This window comes from Urocampus carinirostris, chromosome 6 (assembly GCF_059441175.1).
Source record: "Urocampus carinirostris isolate Australia breed hairy pipefish chromosome 6, RoL_Ucar_1.0, whole genome shotgun sequence".
Classification (NCBI taxonomy): Eukaryota; Metazoa; Chordata; class Actinopteri; order Syngnathiformes; family Syngnathidae; genus Urocampus; species Urocampus carinirostris.
The window spans coordinates 42,879,509-42,897,388 of record NC_142354.1 but is presented as its reverse complement, the minus strand read 5'-3'; the positions used below and the strand labels follow the sequence as shown (position 1 = coordinate 42,897,388).

The window sequence follows — 17,880 nt, the reverse complement described above, 5'->3', positions numbered from 1 at the left end:
GTTTTGGGGATTTCCGGTTGCGGGTTCATTGCATTACTTTGTATTATTCTGTTCTGTTTGACTTGAGGAAACCTGTACTTGCCCGTTCTGAGTAAAAGCCTGTTTTGTGAGTATTCCTAGTCTGAGTTCCTGTTTGCCTGTAAGCCTGTTTTTGTTTTTGTCTCTGAGTGTTGGACGACTTTTATTTCCTTAATAAAAGTAACTGATCGTTAACGCGAATGAGTTCAACCTTCCTGCCTCCGATCAGGTCCGGTCCTGTGACAATCTCATCTTTTGAACATTGTTGTCTTGCAGTCATCTCTTAAAAGCACTTAAAAGCATGAAGTTTAAATTGAAAAAATGTCAGGGTTTGGCTCTTTTAGTCCCTTTTTCCCCAAAAGATAGCAGCTTTACCCCATTTCTAATTTCCAATCCCCTTGACGTTTCCTTTTTCTAGCTGTTTTCAGTTAGACAATCAGCCACCTCCAATGTTCCCTCTAAACTGCGTGAGTGCGCAAAAGAAAATCTAGCCAGCTCACAAAAATCAGGGCTCAAAATTGCAAATTAAGAAGCAAATTAAGTCAAAGTCACAGTGCATGAAGGTAAAAATACACGGGTTCCCCTGACGTTGTGTTTTAAATGCGGTATTTGGAAGTCAAGGTCGAAGTAGAACGAAGTTGGGTAAAGTAAGTACAGTTTTTCGAGAACCGGCTACTTCGGCTCGGCTCACAAAAACGAACCGGCTCTTTCGGGTCCTAAACGACTCTTCAGGTTGTTTTTGCTTCTTTCATCTCTATATGACCAAATATTATTTAAAATTATGCACAAAATGACTTAAAGGAAGGGGGAATAGAACAAAAAAGAAAAAAATACCAAAATGAAAAAGTAATGAAAAGCTGAGAAAAAAAGAAACAAAAGGAAGAGAAAAAAGAAAGAAAAATTCTGAAAAAAACAGAAAATAAGAAAAGAAACAAACAAGGAAAAAGTAAATAGAGAACATAAAGAAAAAAGAAACAGCTCGGAAAAAATAAACACAATGATATTTTTTTTTAAAGGAATTAAAAAAAAAATGAACGGCGTACGGGTGTTTTAGCCCCTAATTATGCCTCAGAAGAAAGTCAGTGCAAGCAGCAAAAGTTGCTACAGGTGAAAAAAGAAAAGTAGTGCGTACAACTATTGCATTTAAGAAAGAAATAATAGCCAAATATGAAAGAGGTGTGCGAGCGCCCTCTGCTGACCACCACAAAGGTAAGAAATCCCATTCATAATTATTTTCTCTATCCTTTTTTTTATTTTTACACGTTCATGTTAGCGTAATCTTTCGTACGGAAGATTACGATAACGCGAATGTATGATGAGCCTGGGTTAGCTTAATGTTTACGTTAAACATTCAAGGTGTTGGAACGGAGCCCAACATTCAGGGTGTTGGAACGGAGCCCAACATTCAGGGTGTTGGAACAGAGCCCCCTTTCCAATGAACCGCTCACAACTTGTTGTGGAGACCCGGGTGCTAAATGACTTGTAAACGACCTGATTTTTTTATTTTTACACGTTCATGTTAGCGTGATCTTTCGTACGGAAGATTACGATAACGCGAACGTACGATTAGCCTGGGTTAGCTTTATGTTTACGTTAAACATTCAAGGTAAACATTCAGGGTGTTGGAACGGATTAAAACGATTTACATTATTTTCAATGGGAAAAATGATTTCGGCGATCGAACAAATCAGTTTTCGAACAGGGTTCTGGAACGGATTATGGCCGAGAACCGAGGTTCCACTGTAAATGTTTTTGGTGTATTCATTTTGGTGTTTTCGTCAATGTAAAAAAGTATGAATGAACAAAAATTGCGATACTTTTTTTTCCCACAGAGACAACGATGGTATATTTCTCACATATCGATGGAGTTCATCTTGAGAAGAATTCTTAGCTACCTTATCAGCAGCTGACAGTCTGGTCCAGGGCTTGTCCGCCCGTCTGTCATAGTCCTGAGCTTTGGCCACTTCCACGTAGTCACTGAAACGGATGAGAATCTTTCTGTCCCGCAGCTCATCCACTGTCGGTCGCTGATTGAGCTGCAAAAAATCAAAGACACCCCCCAAAAAAGACAGTCAGCGCTTTGCAGATAATAATCATCGAATGTATCAAAAACAAACGACTTTAATCGGGCATGTTTAAGGACTGTACTTCCCGAATCCATTCAACACGTGGACTGAGCAATTAGGGAAAAAACACTGGACAGTGTGTACAGTAAGATCAAACATCTAGTTGGATCCGCCCATCTCTGTCTGTCCCTCACCCCCTCATCCCCCCCCCTCCGGAGGAAAACAAAGCCTATAACAACAAAAATCAGGGTTCGAAATTGCTAATTAAGAAGCGACTTAAGTCAAAGTTACAGTACATGAAGGTAAAAATACATGGGTTCCCCTGACGTTGTGTCCTAAATGCGGTATTTGGAACTCGAGTCGAAGTAGAACGAAGTTGAGTAAAGTTAGTAGAGTTTGTCGAGAACCGGCTTTTTCGGCTCAGCTCACTAAAAGGGGCCGGCTCTTTCGGGTCCTAAACGGCTCTTCAGGTTGTTTTTGCTTCTTTCATCCCAACATGACCAAATATTATGTAAAATTATGCACAAAATGACTTAAAGGAAGGGGGGAATAGAACAAAAAAGAAAAAAATACCAAAATGAAAAAGTAGGGAAAAAACAGGGAAAAATAAGAAAACATTTGTGTTGCATTCAAATAATTTCCAATGATATCAAGTGAATCTTGTTGCCAACATTGTATTTCCTCTAAAAAAATGTGAGTAAGTACAGTTCTGTATCGTGCAACCGACTCAATAAGCCCCCAAAAATGTTAATATTATGCGACAAAATATATCAGGAAATAAAAAGAAATGGATATCTTGTGAAGGAACTGTAAGAACAAACGACATTTGTAGGCCGTACAACCTTTGCAATAGTACATGAGTCAATTCATTCAAAAGAGAAAAATCATTTTGCATCGCCGAAAATTCAGCAAAATGTAACGTGATGTCAAGTTTTGGACATGTTTGATAATGGATTAGTTGCCACACTTGGAATTGCTGTTGCTCACTGTGGTTTCAAGCGTTGCTCACTGACTTTGTGCGAACGCTCAGACCCCTGGAAAATTACAGGGAACATTGCTTGCAAGGGAAGAAAATGGAATAGGGGTAGGTACTTCTAAGCTTCTGCACCTCCCTAGGCACATTTTTATGTGTCATATAATTGTTTTTTGGGGTAAATTGTTTCCTTTTGTCAACTAATGAGTGAAGTTTTTGTGTGCTGTGCCTAAACAAAAAAGAGATGACGATGTGTACCTTTCTGTTCAGCCGTTGTTTGATTTCTCGCCTTTCCTCTTGTTCTGTCTGGTCATTTCTTTCTGTTGAGAGACAAAAATGAAAAGCTTTTTCGGTGAAAATGTCACTTCACTGTTGCAATTGTGGAACTGGATCAACAGATTAGTGTTTTTCAACTGGTGGGTTGCGGACCAGTGTCCAGAGGGGAAGAAAGCCTACGGGAAAATAAAGCTAAGAAAAATAACCTACAGTCTAACAAAAGATGGCAACCGTACCCTGTAAATGACGATTGCCACTCGCCGATCCACACCACAGAAAAACTGGTAAAGTTTGTTTATAAATTTATGTAACGGGTCTAATGACAAATTTTATTTATTTGAAATTCCTGCTGAAATATGTTGTATAGTTTTTGTGTAAGTCTCCTGAAATGATGAGTCCAACAGTGCCACCTGCTGGTATGGGGTAAGGTTTGGTTTGGCTTTTGATCTTATGACCGGAAGGCGGATGCCGTTGGCAGTCTACAGCGCGGTAACGGTAAGCCACGATCTTTTGGTGCTCCGCAAAAAAGTTAATTTTAAACATTAAAACCACAGCTGACAAATCTCTCAACATGCACAGTAATGTGATTGATGTTGTCAAGCTGTTTGGATTCATTTTCGTTTTGTGCTAAAATGCTAATTCCCCTTATAGTGTTGAAAGCCAGCAGAGGAGCTAACCACGTGTTGTGTGTGACTCATTCATTTGCAGGTAAATTGTACCTGTTTTTATACTCGTTATTGTTATTATTTCTATTTTTTCATATATATAAAAATAAAATGTTGGTTGAAATTCAGTTTAAAGAAAAGTATGTTGAATTCATTGTAAACGTTAAAAAAACACTATACGATCTCTTGTTAAAATGGATGTAAGAATGTATTGTGATGGTTGATATTCTAAAATGTATTTTATGTAAACTGAAAAGAAAGCTCTTTGATATGTTTTTGCAATCTACGACGAGCTGCCAACGAGATCAAAGCCAGCAGAGAAGCTTGCCACGTGTTGTGACTCATTCATTTGCAGCAACTGTAATAAAAACCTCATCATCGAGTCCAGCGCGAATGGGGATCTTTGGTGGGACGGGTACACCGCGGTTACACGTATATAAATTCTTGAACTTTTCCTTTCCATATGAATTCTTTTTTTGGGGAATATTTTCATTTTGTTTCTGTCGCATTTGATGTTCGTTTTGCCGGAGATCAAAGAGATCAAAGCCAGGAGAGAAAGCTTACCACGTGTTGTGAGTCATCATTTTATTCATATTTCGTTTCTTTTGTCTTTTATTAGGATATTTGTTATTGGACTTATCCAAAAGTAATTGAAAGTAATCAAGTTAAAGTAACCCTACCCAACCCTGCTATCTATCTATCTATCTATCTATCTATCTATCTATCTATCTATCAGGGTTGGGTAGGGTTACTTTCACTGGATTACTTTCAATTACTTTTGGATGACTCCAATACCAAATATGCTAATAAAAGACAAAAGAAACTAAATTTTGTGCAGGCTTGGGGAGTAACGGAATACACGGAATGGCAAAAATGATGTTGGCAAGCTGTTTGGATTTATTTTCATTTTGTTTCTGTCGCATTTTATGTTCGTTTTGCCGGAGATCAAAGAGATCAAAGCCAGGAGAGAAAACTTACCATGTGTTGTGAGTCATCATTTTATTCATATTTAGTTTCTTTTGTCTTTCATTAGCATATTTGGTGTTGGAGTAATCCAAAAGTAATTGAAAGTAATCCAGTTAAAGTAACCCTACCCAACCCTGGTCGCATTTTATGTTCATTTTGCCGGAGATCAAAGTGATCAAAGCCAGGAGGGAAAGCTTACCACATGTTGTGAGTCATCATTTTATTCATATTTACTTTCTTTTGTCTTTTATTAGCATATTTGTTATTGGAGTAATCCAAAAGTCATTGAAAGTAATCCAGTTAAAGTAACCCTACCCAACCCTGGTCGCATTTTATGTTCGTTTTGCCGGAGATCAAAGAGATCAAAGCCAGGAGAGAAAACTTACCATGTGTTGTGAGTCATCATTTGATACCTATTTAGTTTCTTTTGTCTTTCATTAGCATATTTGGTGTTGGAGTAATCCAAAAGTCATTGAAAGTAATCCAGTTAAAGTAACCCTACCCAACCCTGGTCGCATTTTATGTTCATTTTGCCGGAGATCAAAGAGATCAAAGCCAGGAGGGAAAGCTTACCACGTGTTGTGAGTCATCATTTTATTCATATTTAGTTTCTTTTGTTTTTTATTAGCATATTTGGTACTGGAGTAATCCAAAAGTCATTGAAAGTAACCCAGCTAAAGTAACCCTACCCAACCCTGATTCGTGTCACGATTAGTATGTAGGGTGAGATGGTGGCTCCTGAAGTCAGACCAGTTGAAATCCATTGGAATAGATGACCCAAAAACGGCAAAAGAAGGAAAAGCTCCAATTCTGCGCAATGTAAAATGGAAAATGGACACAGGCAGCTGCTCGCAGGCTCACAGGTGGTCAGTCCCGAACGCGGACAACTGTCGTGCAATCTCATTCCTCGAGTTGCAGCAACGCCTGCCCACGCTTTCGTTTCCTGGACTGAAAAACTGACAGCCGATTCGTCGCTTAACTTTTGAAGATGCATATGAGGTCAAAGACCATTTATTTTGGAACGAAAGTCGGTCAATTATTTGCGATCGCAAAAAAATGGACTTTTTTTTACGTGATATTTGATCACCAGGTGTCGCTGTAATGTGGGGTGCAACCGAAAACCTGCACTAGAAAGCATGAAGAAGATTAAAAACTGCGAAGACTCAAGGTGACTAAAGTGCACCATTTTAATTTAATGTTTTATTTTGGTCCAGCATTTCACAATGTTTTATGGTTTTTACGGGTTTCCGTAGCAGCAAGATGATAAACAACCAGGGTTGGATAGGGTTACTTTAACTGGATTAGTTTCAATGACTTTTGGATGACTCCAATACCAAATATGCTAATAAAAGACAAAAGAAACTAAATAGGAATAAAATGATGACTCACAACACGTGGTAAGCTTTCTCTCCTGGCTTTGATCTCTTTGATCTCCGGCAAAACGAACATAAAATGCAACCAGGGTTGGGTAGGGTTACTTTAACTGGATTACTTTCAATGACTTTTGGATGACTCCAATACCAAATATGCTAATAAAAGACAAAAGAAACTAAATATGAATAAAATGATGACTCACAACACGTGGTAAGCTTTCTCTCCTGGCTTTGATCTCTTTGATCTCCGGCAAAACGAACATAAAATGCAACCAGGGTTGGGTAGGGTTACTTTAACTGGATTACTTTCAATGACTTTTGGATGACTCCAATACCAAATCTGCTAATAAAAGACAAAAGAAACTAAATAGGAATAAAATGATGACTCACAACACGTGGTAAGCTTTCTCTCCTGGCTTTGATCTCTTTGATCTCCGGCAAAACGAACATAAAATGCAACCAGGGTTGGGTAGGGTTACTTTAACTTGATTACTTTCAATGACTTTTGGATGACTCCAATACCAAATCTGCTAATAAAAGACAAAAGAAACTAAATAGGAATTAAATGATGACTCACAACACGTGGTAAGCTTTCTCTCCTGGCTTTGATCTCTTTGATCTCCGGCAAAACGAACATCAAATGCGACCAGGGTTGGGTAGGGTTACTTTAACTGGATTACTTTCAATGACTTTTGGATGAGTTCAATAACAAATATGCTAATAAAAGACAAAAGAAAGTAAATATGAATAAAATGATGACTCACAACACGTGGTAAGCTTTCTCTCCTGGCTTTGATCTCTTTGATCTCCGGCAAAACGAACATAAAATGCAACCAGGGTTGGGTAGGGTTACTTTAACTTGATTACTTTCAATGACTTTTGGATGACTCCAATACCAAATCTGCTAATAAAAGACAAAAGAAACTAAATAGGAAAAAAATGATGACTCACAACACGTGGTAAGCTTTCTCTCCTGGCTTTGATCTCTTTGATCTCCAACAAAACGAACATAAAATGCGACAGAAAAAAAATGAAAATAAATCCAAACAGCATTTTGCCGGTCCATGTATTCCGTTACTCCCCAAGCCTGCACAAAATGTAGTCATTTGATTCATATTTAGTTTTATTATTATTTTTATTAGCATATTTGGTATTGGAGTCATCCAAAAGTCATTGAAAGTAATCCAGTTCAAGTAACCTTACCCAACCCTGGTTTTGCCGGAGATCAAAGAGATCAAAGCCAGGAGAGAAAGCTTACCACGTGTTGTGAGTCATCATTTTATTCATATTTCGTTTCTTTTTTCTTTTATTAGTATATTTGGTATTGGAGTAATCCAAAAGTCATTGATAGTAATCCCGTTAAAGTAACCCTACCCAACCCTGCTATTAAACTAGCTGTTTTCGACCTGACCCAAACTTCGAGTGGACTTACGCTTCAAGATGTTCCGACTTTCCAGTTCCTCCACTGCGGGCCGCTGGCTGAGTCTCCTGCGAAAAAACACCAGAATCACGTTCTGGACCATCTTGCAGTTTTTGGGGGGTTCTCAGTTCCAATTTTCGTGTTTCCTGCGTGCGCAACGCCAAAGAGCGCACTTGCACGCGTACTCCGAACTCCGAATCCACATCAGAATCCACCCTCGAAATTCGCCCGAAAGGAAAACAATGGCACTGTTGTTGCGATTTCAAAAAGTTTCGTATGACATCCTCGTGGGTTTGCAAGAGAAGTTGAGAAAAAAAGAGAGTTTTTCGGCGAGGATGCTGATGATTTGTGAGCGGAGCGCAGCACGCGCTCCGCCTTTGTAGTAGTGATGTGTCTTTCGCGAGCGAAGCGGCTTTACGAGCTCTGGCGAGTGAACGACGGGAGTTGGCTCCCGATCGATTAAGTGTGTGTTTTTTTTCCCTGGGATTCCACGCTGTTTACTTTCAATAGGTTGTTTATAACCAAAATAAATAACCAAGGTTGGTTAGGGTTACTTTAACTGGATTACTTTCAATGACTTTTGGATTACTCCAATACCAAATATGCTCATAAAAGGCAAAAGAAACGAAATATGAATCAAATGACTCCATTTTGTGCAAGCTTGGGGAGTTACGGAACACATGGAACGGCAAAAATGATGTTGGCAAGCTTGTTTGGATTTATTTTCATTTTGTTTCTGTCGCATTTTATGTTCGTTTTGCCGGAGATCAAAGAGATCAAAGCCAGGAGAGAAAGCTTACCACGTGTTGTGAGTCATAATCTCATTCATATTTAGTTTCTTTTGTCTTTTATCAGCATATTTGGTATTGGAGTCATCCAAAAGTCATTGAAGGTAATCCAGTTAAAGTAACCCTACCCAACCCTGTAAATAACTAATAATGAACAAAAATTGTGAGAAGAAATGTCAAAAAAGTGACGAGAATTGAGCCAAAATATGACAAGAAACGAGCATAAAACAATCAGAAAACACAAAACTGACAAAAAAAACGAGGAAATTGACACAAAAAACGGTCGGGAAATAACCCAAAATGACAAGAAACAACAACAAAGACCAAACAAGAACAAAACATGTCTTAAATAACAAACTTCAACAAAAATTAGTTTTGCTACTAATGCTACATTATTATTCATAGACATATTAACGGGACGCTTTTCTTCTTTTCTTTCTTTTTTCCCTTTTTTCTTTTTCGATTTATTTTTTCTTGCCTTTTTCTCATCTTTTCTTTTCACTTTTTCATCTTTTTTTCTTTTTACCAAGTTTTGACTTCTTTTCCCCTCCCTTTTTCTTTTGTATTTGTTTTTTTTTTAAATTTTGTTTCTTTTTTCCTAGCCGTTTACTTCTTGTTCTTGATTTTTCTTCTTTTTCTTCTATTTTTCATTCTTTCCTATCATGTTTTCTTCTTTTGTTTCGTTATTCTGAGCTTTGTACATCTTTTCCTTTGTTTTTTGCTTCTTTTTTATTCTCATTTTCCATTATGACATTTTTCTTATTTTGATTCTTTTATTTGTGTTTGTCATTAATTTTATTTTTTTTCTTTCTTCCTTTAAAGCTATTTCATGCATAATCTTACATGATTGGTAACGTATGTAATTTTTTCCTAGCTTTTCTTCTTTTCTTTCTTTTTTCCCTTTTCTCTCTCTTTATCTATTTTTTCTTGCCTTTTTCTCATCTTTTCATTCTACTTTTTCATCTTTTCTTTCTTTTTACCAAGTTTTGACTTATTTTTTCCCCTTCCCTTTTTCTTTTATATTTGTCTTTTGATTTCCCTTGTTTTTTGCTTCTTTTTTACTCCCATTTTCCATTCTGACATTTTTCTTCTTTTGATTCTTTTATCCGTGTTTGTCATTATTTTTCTTTTTTCTTTCTTTCTTTAAAGCTATTTCATGCATAATGTTACACGATCGGTAATGTATGTATTTTTTTCTTAGCTTTTCTTCCTTTCTTTCTTTTTTCAATTTTCTCTCTTTTTATTTCTTTTTCTTACCTTTTTCTCATCTTTTCTTTTCACTTTTTCATCTTTTTTTTCTTTTTACCAATTTTTGACTTCTTTTCCCCTTCCTTTTTCTTTTATATTTGTCTTTTGATTTCCCTTGTTTTTTGCTTCTTTTTTACTCCCATTTTCCATTCTGAAATTTTTTTCTTTTGATTTTTTTTATTTGTGTTTTTTATTATTTTGCTTTTTTTTCTTTCTTTTCTTTCTTTCTTTTAAGCTGTTTCATGCATAATGTTACACGATTGGTAATGTATGGAATAAAGAAACAAAAACAATCCGGGGACTCGTTTGGGACCTGAAAGGGCCGGTTCTTTTCAGTGAGCTAAGCCGAAAATGTCGGTTCTTTAGAAAGAGTCGGACTTCCCATCAGGACTTTGTGAGCGGTACATCATATAACATACTGATCAATAAATGCCAGAGGCAGCACAAGGCTGGCTGCACATTACTGTTTTCCTACTCGAACATGTTATCTTCATGCGTGGACAATTTGTGCTCCAATTCCAGAGATCATGTCAAAAAAACTAAGTGCTGATAGCGGGTCAGGTTACTGACCTTTCAACAAACCCCAATCTAGTGCATCAAGAATCACGAGTCAGCATTCCACATCACCTGAACTTTAGCATGAGATGCAATAAAATGCTACATTCAGCTATTGTTATTCTGAAAACAAATCAACACGCTCGATCAATCGCATTTCCAGACAATCCCCCCCCACACGACCTGACCCCATTGCAAACAAATCCACTGTTTTTTTGTCTTCAAAATATTTTTTTTATTGTATATGTATGAATTTGTTTCAGGTTTTAGAAACTGTGAAATGTAGTGTATATCAGTGTTCCCTCTAAACTGCGCGCATGCGCAATTGCGCACTGCTCGCGCATTCTCAGTGCACAAGAAAATCGAGCCAGCGCACAAAAATCAGGGCTCAAAATTACTAATTAAGAAGCGACTTAAGTCAAAGTTACAGTGCATGAAGGTAAAAATACACGGGTTCCCCTGACGTTGTGCCTTAAATGCGATATTTTGAAGTCGAGTCGAAGTAGAACGAAGTTGAGTTAAGTTAGTAGAGTTTGTCGAGAACCGGCTCCTTCGGCTCGGCTCACTAAAAGGAACCGGCTCTTTCGGGTCCTAAACGGCTCTTCAGGTTGTTTTTGCTTCTTTCATCCCAACATGACCAAATATTATGTACAATTATGCACAAAATGACTTAATAATAATAATAATAATAATTTCCTTGTATTGTCATTCTGTGTAACAATGTACACAGAACGAAATGTCGACTGCACCTGACCCGTTGTAGCGAGCCGATGCAGCCGCAGCCAACAGAGGGCGCCGCCGACCACTTTTAAGTCTTAGGAATGACTCGGCCGGGGCACGAACCACCGACCTCCCAGTCTCAAAGCGGGCGCCTTACCATCTAGGCTACTGAGCTGGTAAAGGAAGGGGGAAATAGAACAAAAAAGAAAAAAACACCAAAATGAAAAAGTAGTGAAAAGCTGAGAAAAAAAGAAACAAAAGGAAGAGAAAAAAGAAGGAAACGTTTAGAAAAAAAGAAAAGAAAGAAATGAAGGAAAAAAGTAAATAGAGAACAAAAAGAAAAAGTAACAGCTCGGAAAAAATAAACACAATGAGATTTTTTTTAAAAGGAATTAAAAAAAAAAGTGAAAAAAAAACACGGAAAAAAGAAGAAAAAGTTTGTGTTGCTTTCAAATAATTTCCAATGATATCAAGTGAATCTTGTTGCAGACATTATACTTCCACTAAAAATGTGATTAAGTACACTTCTGTATCTTACAACCGACTCAATAACCCCCAAAAATGTTAATATTATGCAACAAAATATATCAGGAAATAAAAAGAAATGGATATCTTGTGAAAGAATTGTAAAAAACAAATAACGTTTGTAGGCTGTACAACCTTTGCAATACTCCATTAGTCAATTCGTTCAAAAGTGAAAACATTTTTTTGCATTGCCGTAAACTCAGCAAAATGTAACGTGATGTCAAGTTTTGGACATGTTTGATAATGATTAAGTTGCCACACTCGGGATTGCTGTTGCTCACTGTTGTTTCAAGCGTTGCTCACCGACTTTGTGTGAACGCTCAGACCCGTAAGGAAAATTACAGGGAACATTGGTCTCAAGTGAAGTAAAATCTTTTGAACTCGGATGTACATTAAGCATTTTGTTTATGAGACTCCAGGGTGACATAACAATGGCAAGATTACAATTTTAAGGGTCTGTGACGAAAGCAAACTGATTTTCAATAAGTGACGTGGAAAGGCAATTTCCCTGGCGACAGCTGTGTTTCACTTTCCCCATGCAGTGTTCTGGTTTGCCCGCGTCCCTGCGTCCTAGACGCATCATTTTTGCTGGGGACGCATAGTGTCAAATCAACTTTTTCGACACAAAATTGTCATTGTTACCCTTTTATTTTTAACAAAGATTTACCACACTCCAAACTTTTCGTCAGGCAGGTCTGCCATTGTTGTTTTGGTCTCGCGGTCCGAGTTTTCGTCTGCACGCTCTGCACGGCAAACGAGATCTTGTTGCTTCGAGACGACGTCATTGTTGAAGTGGTTGTCGTCCAGGGAAGGTGAAAATCAACACAAAATTGATAATTTCTTCGGTCTCAGTAATAAGTCGAAACATAATGCAGAAAGTGAAAACAACGGCAATAATTCCGGCACGAAAAAACGGCGGAGAAATTCTTCGGAAGATCGCGTCAGGCAAGGAAAACACGTGTGCTGAAGTGAACGATTCGAATACTTCTAGCAATAAAAGGAATTTTCTGCAAAAATGGACTAAATGAGATTCCTGGTGACGCTATGAGGAAAAGGATAATGGATTGGACCTTGAGAAGGCATTACAACTGTGGCGGGACAGCAAACCACGAAGAATATATGAACTGAAATATCTGAAGTGATAACTTGCTTTGTATTACCAATGAACTGTGATGATTAAAACTGAATGAATATAAAGATTTATATTATATATTTGTCGCCGATTTACAATTTCAACCTGGATAACACTAAATTTTGGGGAGCCATAGATCTCCGTTGGGACCCATCGATTTTTGAGCATGCGAGTCCCCGGGACCCATCACTTTTCAGAGCTCAAATGAACACTGCCCATGCTTTGTAATCAATTTATCCGCACGAAAATGCAATTTGTTTACATGTGCCATGTTAACAGACATCAAAATCAAATTTACTATAACAGTACAGACGCTCTCCTACTTACGACCATTTAACTTACGTAAAACGGTAGATACCAACATTTTTTTCATTGCTGCAAGTTAGATTTTGTATTGTGTGCACAGGATATTACTGTAGTGCTTCTTTCCGCCTCTACAGGCGTGTGGCGCTGTGAGAGGTCACCCAGCATCCACCCCGAAGAAGAAATCCGCTTCCTCTTCCGAGTTCGAGTTCAAACATTCTATATTGTATCTCCAGCACTCTAAGAGCTTTGACATTTTTATTGTTAAATATCTCGTGCATCCGTTCACATTCAATATGGATGGTGTAAAGAGTAAAGAAGACGCCAGCCATTTCTTTTGAAATAAAAGTGGAATAAGAAAGCTTGATGCGGTTGAGAAAATGGTTGGAACGCTTTTTTTTCCTGCCACTTTTTACCACGGAGAAGGACCCCTTTAAGTGTAACTTCCAAAAGTGAGTTAAACTCTATTTAATTTTTCTTAATAGAGCATATCCCCGATCCCCTGGGTGCTTATCACTTTTCTCCATCTCTTCAATCAACGGAGGAGAAATGCACTAAACCGAAGACGGCTTCGGCGCTATGCAGCCCTGATGCATCATTACAAGAGTGGCCGTTCCATAAGCTACTGTAGGTTGGAAAGGAATGTTCCCATCCAGCCGATGTGGAGTCTGAACTCATCCAAGACTTCAGGCTGAGCAGGAAGGCCATGCATGCACTGTAGGAGCTGCTGAAGAGGTAACAGGACCACGTTTGGGACCATGAGCTGGAGGTCCTGATCTACGTGTACTGGCTGGCCCACGGTCTGTCCTACCATGCAGTGTCACAGGTCTTCAGTGTACCCAGGTCCACCGTACACAGAATTGTCCACCGGGTTGCCCAGTTAATCTTAGACCAGCTCAGTAGCCTAGATGGTAAGGCGCCCGCTTTGAGACTGGGGGGTCGGTGGTTCGCGCCCCGGCCGAGTCATTCCTAAGACTTAAAAAGTGGTCGGCGGCGCCCTCTGTTGGCTGCGGCTGCATCGGCTCGCTACAACGGGTCAGGTGCAATCGACATTTCGTTCTGTGTACATTGTTACACAGAATGACAATACAAGGAAATTATTATTATTATTATTATATTATTATATATTTTCTGAAATGTTTGTTTTACAGTACAAAACAATACAAGAGTTACATATACAAGCCTACAACATACTATATATATATATATATATATATATATATATATATATATTTATATATATATATATATATATATATATATATATGATATTTTTGCATGGATCTTGGACCACAATTGTTGCCTCGATAGCTGACTTCCTGTATACCAAACCCTGCTTACATAAAAGACCACTGCTTTCTGCACTTCTTTCCCGCACCACCCGAGTGGGCTCTTGACAAGTTCCCGGCATAGATCGAGATGTTCCTGTCACAATCACCCGGATCGGGAACACCTGTGTTCAGGATTTGGCGCCAACAGCCAGGACAGCTGATTGGTGCACCCTGTACATTTAAATCCCCAGCTTCCGGTAACACTTTGTCTGATTGTACTCACGCTACCTGTTGCCTTCAGCTCAGTAAGCCCGTACCTCTGACTCTTTGCCTGCTCCCTGTTTTCTTCTGATTAATCTCCGTTGCCGACCCGTTTCTGTAATTGCCTACGACCTGTCCTGCCCGTCTGACTCCTGAACTCTTTTCCAAATACTACGACGCCCTTCTTCTCCAGCCCTGGCCAACAACACTACGATTACGCCTGTCCGCGACCATTCCCGCCAAGCCTTCACCCGCCTGTCAAGTTCCGTCAATCCGCCAACCAACGGATCGAAGAATCCCACCTTGTCATTTCCTTCCTTTCAATAAAACCAAGAAACGAGCGCAAGTGATCTCAGTCTTCCTTTCGTCCTGTCTGACAGTTCCTCGTTTTCAGCGTAGGAGAATGTCTTTTATTTCACCACAGAAGAAGAACCTTGTTTTCAGTGTAGAACAACAAAAAAGAAAGAAAAAGAAACAGTTGAAATTCTCCTATTTCCAGTAATGTCCAATTATACAGTAGGACCAAATGGTGTAGCCACCAACGCTATTGTCCTCAGGACAAAAGAGGACGGGGAACAGGCGTTGTAATTTCCAAAGTTCATCGGTAGAGTATTTCGTAAATGAAATATAAAGCTATCGTTTGTGAGATGACCTCAGAAGCATGTCAAAAGAACGAGTCCCCTCCAACGGCAAGCAATGATGCAAAATCTGGGCCACCGAGAGCGAAGGAGAGCGCTCAAGATGATTCAGGCAGCCGCTGCCCACCGAGGTGTGTCCTAATGCCTCGCTCGTTCCTCCTCACTAGCACGGCTCCAAGGCAAAGGCGGGACGAGGGCACCCTTGCAAGCATCTCAGCCAGTCCAGAAGTGGCAGATAATTTAGCTTGAAATGCCACAAAAAAATGAAGAGAACCTCCTTCACTTTCGCTAACCCAAACAAATCTATCGTGCGACTTCCTGACCGAGGTTGTTGACCTGGAAGTCTTCCTCCTTTGGCTAGTGGATTGTATGCGGTGCTTGTTTTGTGCCTTATTTGGCCTTGACTGATAAATTCCGGCCAAATTATTCCTGGGGTTCCTCTGTACCAGGGGTAGAGAACCTATGGCTCGGGAACCATATATGGCTCCTTTCATGAGTACATATGGCTCCGAAACAAAATGTAACTATTGCACATCTCTCTGTGGCGTTCCAAAGTCAAGTGATTTTGTCCCGATTTTGGTCCATATAAAGCCGAAGCAACTTCATGCAGAAGTTCGATAAGAAACCATTTCAACTGATGAATAAAAACGCTGGCAAACGACTTTGATTGAGTGAGCAGTACAGGTGAGCGGATCCCTGCACACAGCGCAAGGCACTTCCTTCTCTCTCTCTCTGTCGCTCAGTGCAGTCTACATCTAAAGTAAATATGACGATATGCTTATCATTTGCAGTAATTGGTGACATTTTTACAAAAGAACTTTGCATGCACATTGTTTTGAAACCGTTATTAAGGACAAATTTCATGGAAAAAAATGGCAGGTGGGCGGATCCCTGCACAAAGCACAAGGCACTTCCTTCTCTCTCTCTCTGTCGCTCAGTGCAGTCTACATCTAAAGTAAATATGACGATATGCTTATCGTTTGCAGTAATTGGTGACATTTTTACAAAAGAACTTTGCTTGCACATTGTTTTGAAACCGTTATTAAGGACAAATTTCATGTAAAAAAATGACAGGTGGGCGGATCCCTGCACAAAGCGCAAGGCACTTCCTTCTCTCTCTCTCTGTCGCTCAGTGCAGTCTACATCTAAAGTAAATATGACGATATGCTTATCGTTTGCAGTAATTGGTGACATTTTTACAAAAGAACTTTGCATGCACATTGTTTTGAAACCGTTATTAAGGACAAATTTCATGGAAAAAATGGCAGGTGGGCGGATCCCTGCACACAGCGCAAGGCACTTCCTTCTCTCTCTCTCTCTCTCTCTCACTCAGTGCAGTCTACATCTAAAGTAAATATGACGGTATGCTTATCGTTTGCAGTAATTGGTGACATTTTTACAAAAGAACTTTGCTTGCACATTGTTTTGAAACCGTTATTAAGGACAAATTTCATGTAAAAAAAAAGGCAGGTGGGCGGATCCCTGCACACAGCGCAAGGCACTTCCTTCTCTCTCTCTCTGTCGCTCAGTGCAGTCTACACCTAAAGTAAATATGACGATATGCTTATCGTTTGCAGTAATTGGTGACATTTTTACAAAAGAACTTTGCATGCACATTGTTTTGAAACCGTTATTAAGGACAAATTTCATGGAAAAAATGGCAGGTGGGCGGATCCCTGCACACAGCGCAAGGCACTTCCTTCTCTCTCTCTCTCTCACTCAGTGCAGTCTACATCTAAAGTAAATATGACGTATGCTTATCGTTTGCAGTAATTGGTGACATTTTTACAAAAGAACTTTGCTTGCACATTGTTTTGAAACCGTTATTAAGGACAAATTTCATGTAAAAAAATGACAGGTGGGCGGATCCCTGCACAAAGCGCAAGGCACTTCCTTCTCTCTCTCTCTGTCGCTCAGTGCAGTCTACATCTAAAGTAAATATGACGATATGCTTATCGTTTGCAGTAATTGGTGACATTTTTACAAAAGAACTTTGCTTGCACATTGTTTTGAAACCGTTATTAAGGACAAATTTCATGTAAAAAAATGACAGGTGGGCGGATCCCTGCACAAAGCGCAAGGCACTTCCTTCTCTCTCTCTCTGTCGCTCAGTGCAGTCTACATCTAAAGTAAATATGACGATATGCTTATCGTTTGCAGTAATTGGTGACATTTTTACAAAAGGACTTTGCTTGCACATTGTTTTGAAACCGTTATTAAGGACATGGAAAAAAATGGCCTCAACACTCTTAACTGAAGGTGGAAGACAAATTGTAAATGGCATATTTACATTGATTTGGGACACAGGATTTGGCATTATTATCATTTCATACATTTGATGAAATCATCAAATGACACACAGTGAAAAAATATTGTCTGAAAATATATGATGTGGCTCTCTCAATTTCTTTTGGAAATATTTTTTTGCTTTTATGGCTCTTTGGGTCAAAAAGGTTCCCGACCCCAAAGGTCCATTGCGCAACATGAAGAGGACACGTTCAAAGACTGACATATAAAATAGCCAAATGGAATCTAAACACAAGGCATGGATGTTCTGCCCTTTCCCACAGGATCAAGCATCACACAGGAATTCCTCTGTGAGCTCTGCAGGAACCCACTAGGAGCAAAGTGCAATATCGGTGACTTCAAATATTCACGATCAACTTTGAACGTGTGCCGAGA

General features: G+C 39.1%; 1 protein-coding gene across 2 annotated transcripts in view; it reads right to left on the bottom strand.

Moving 5' to 3' along the window:
* phactr3b (phosphatase and actin regulator 3b) overlaps positions 1 to 17,880 on the bottom strand; it is a 72,216-nt gene that overhangs the window by 4,831 nt on the left and 49,505 nt on the right. For both annotated transcript variants that reach the window (XM_088339056.1, XM_088339057.1), the window contains exons 9-11: positions 7,770 to 7,825; positions 3,316 to 3,377; positions 1,914 to 2,054 (exon numbers count right to left, since the gene is read on the bottom strand). In XM_088339056.1, coding sequence (XP_088195182.1) covers positions 1,914 to 2,054; positions 3,316 to 3,377; positions 7,770 to 7,825 — 259 coding nt within the window. The remainder of the gene's footprint in view (positions 1 to 1,913; positions 2,055 to 3,315; positions 3,378 to 7,769; positions 7,826 to 17,880) is intronic.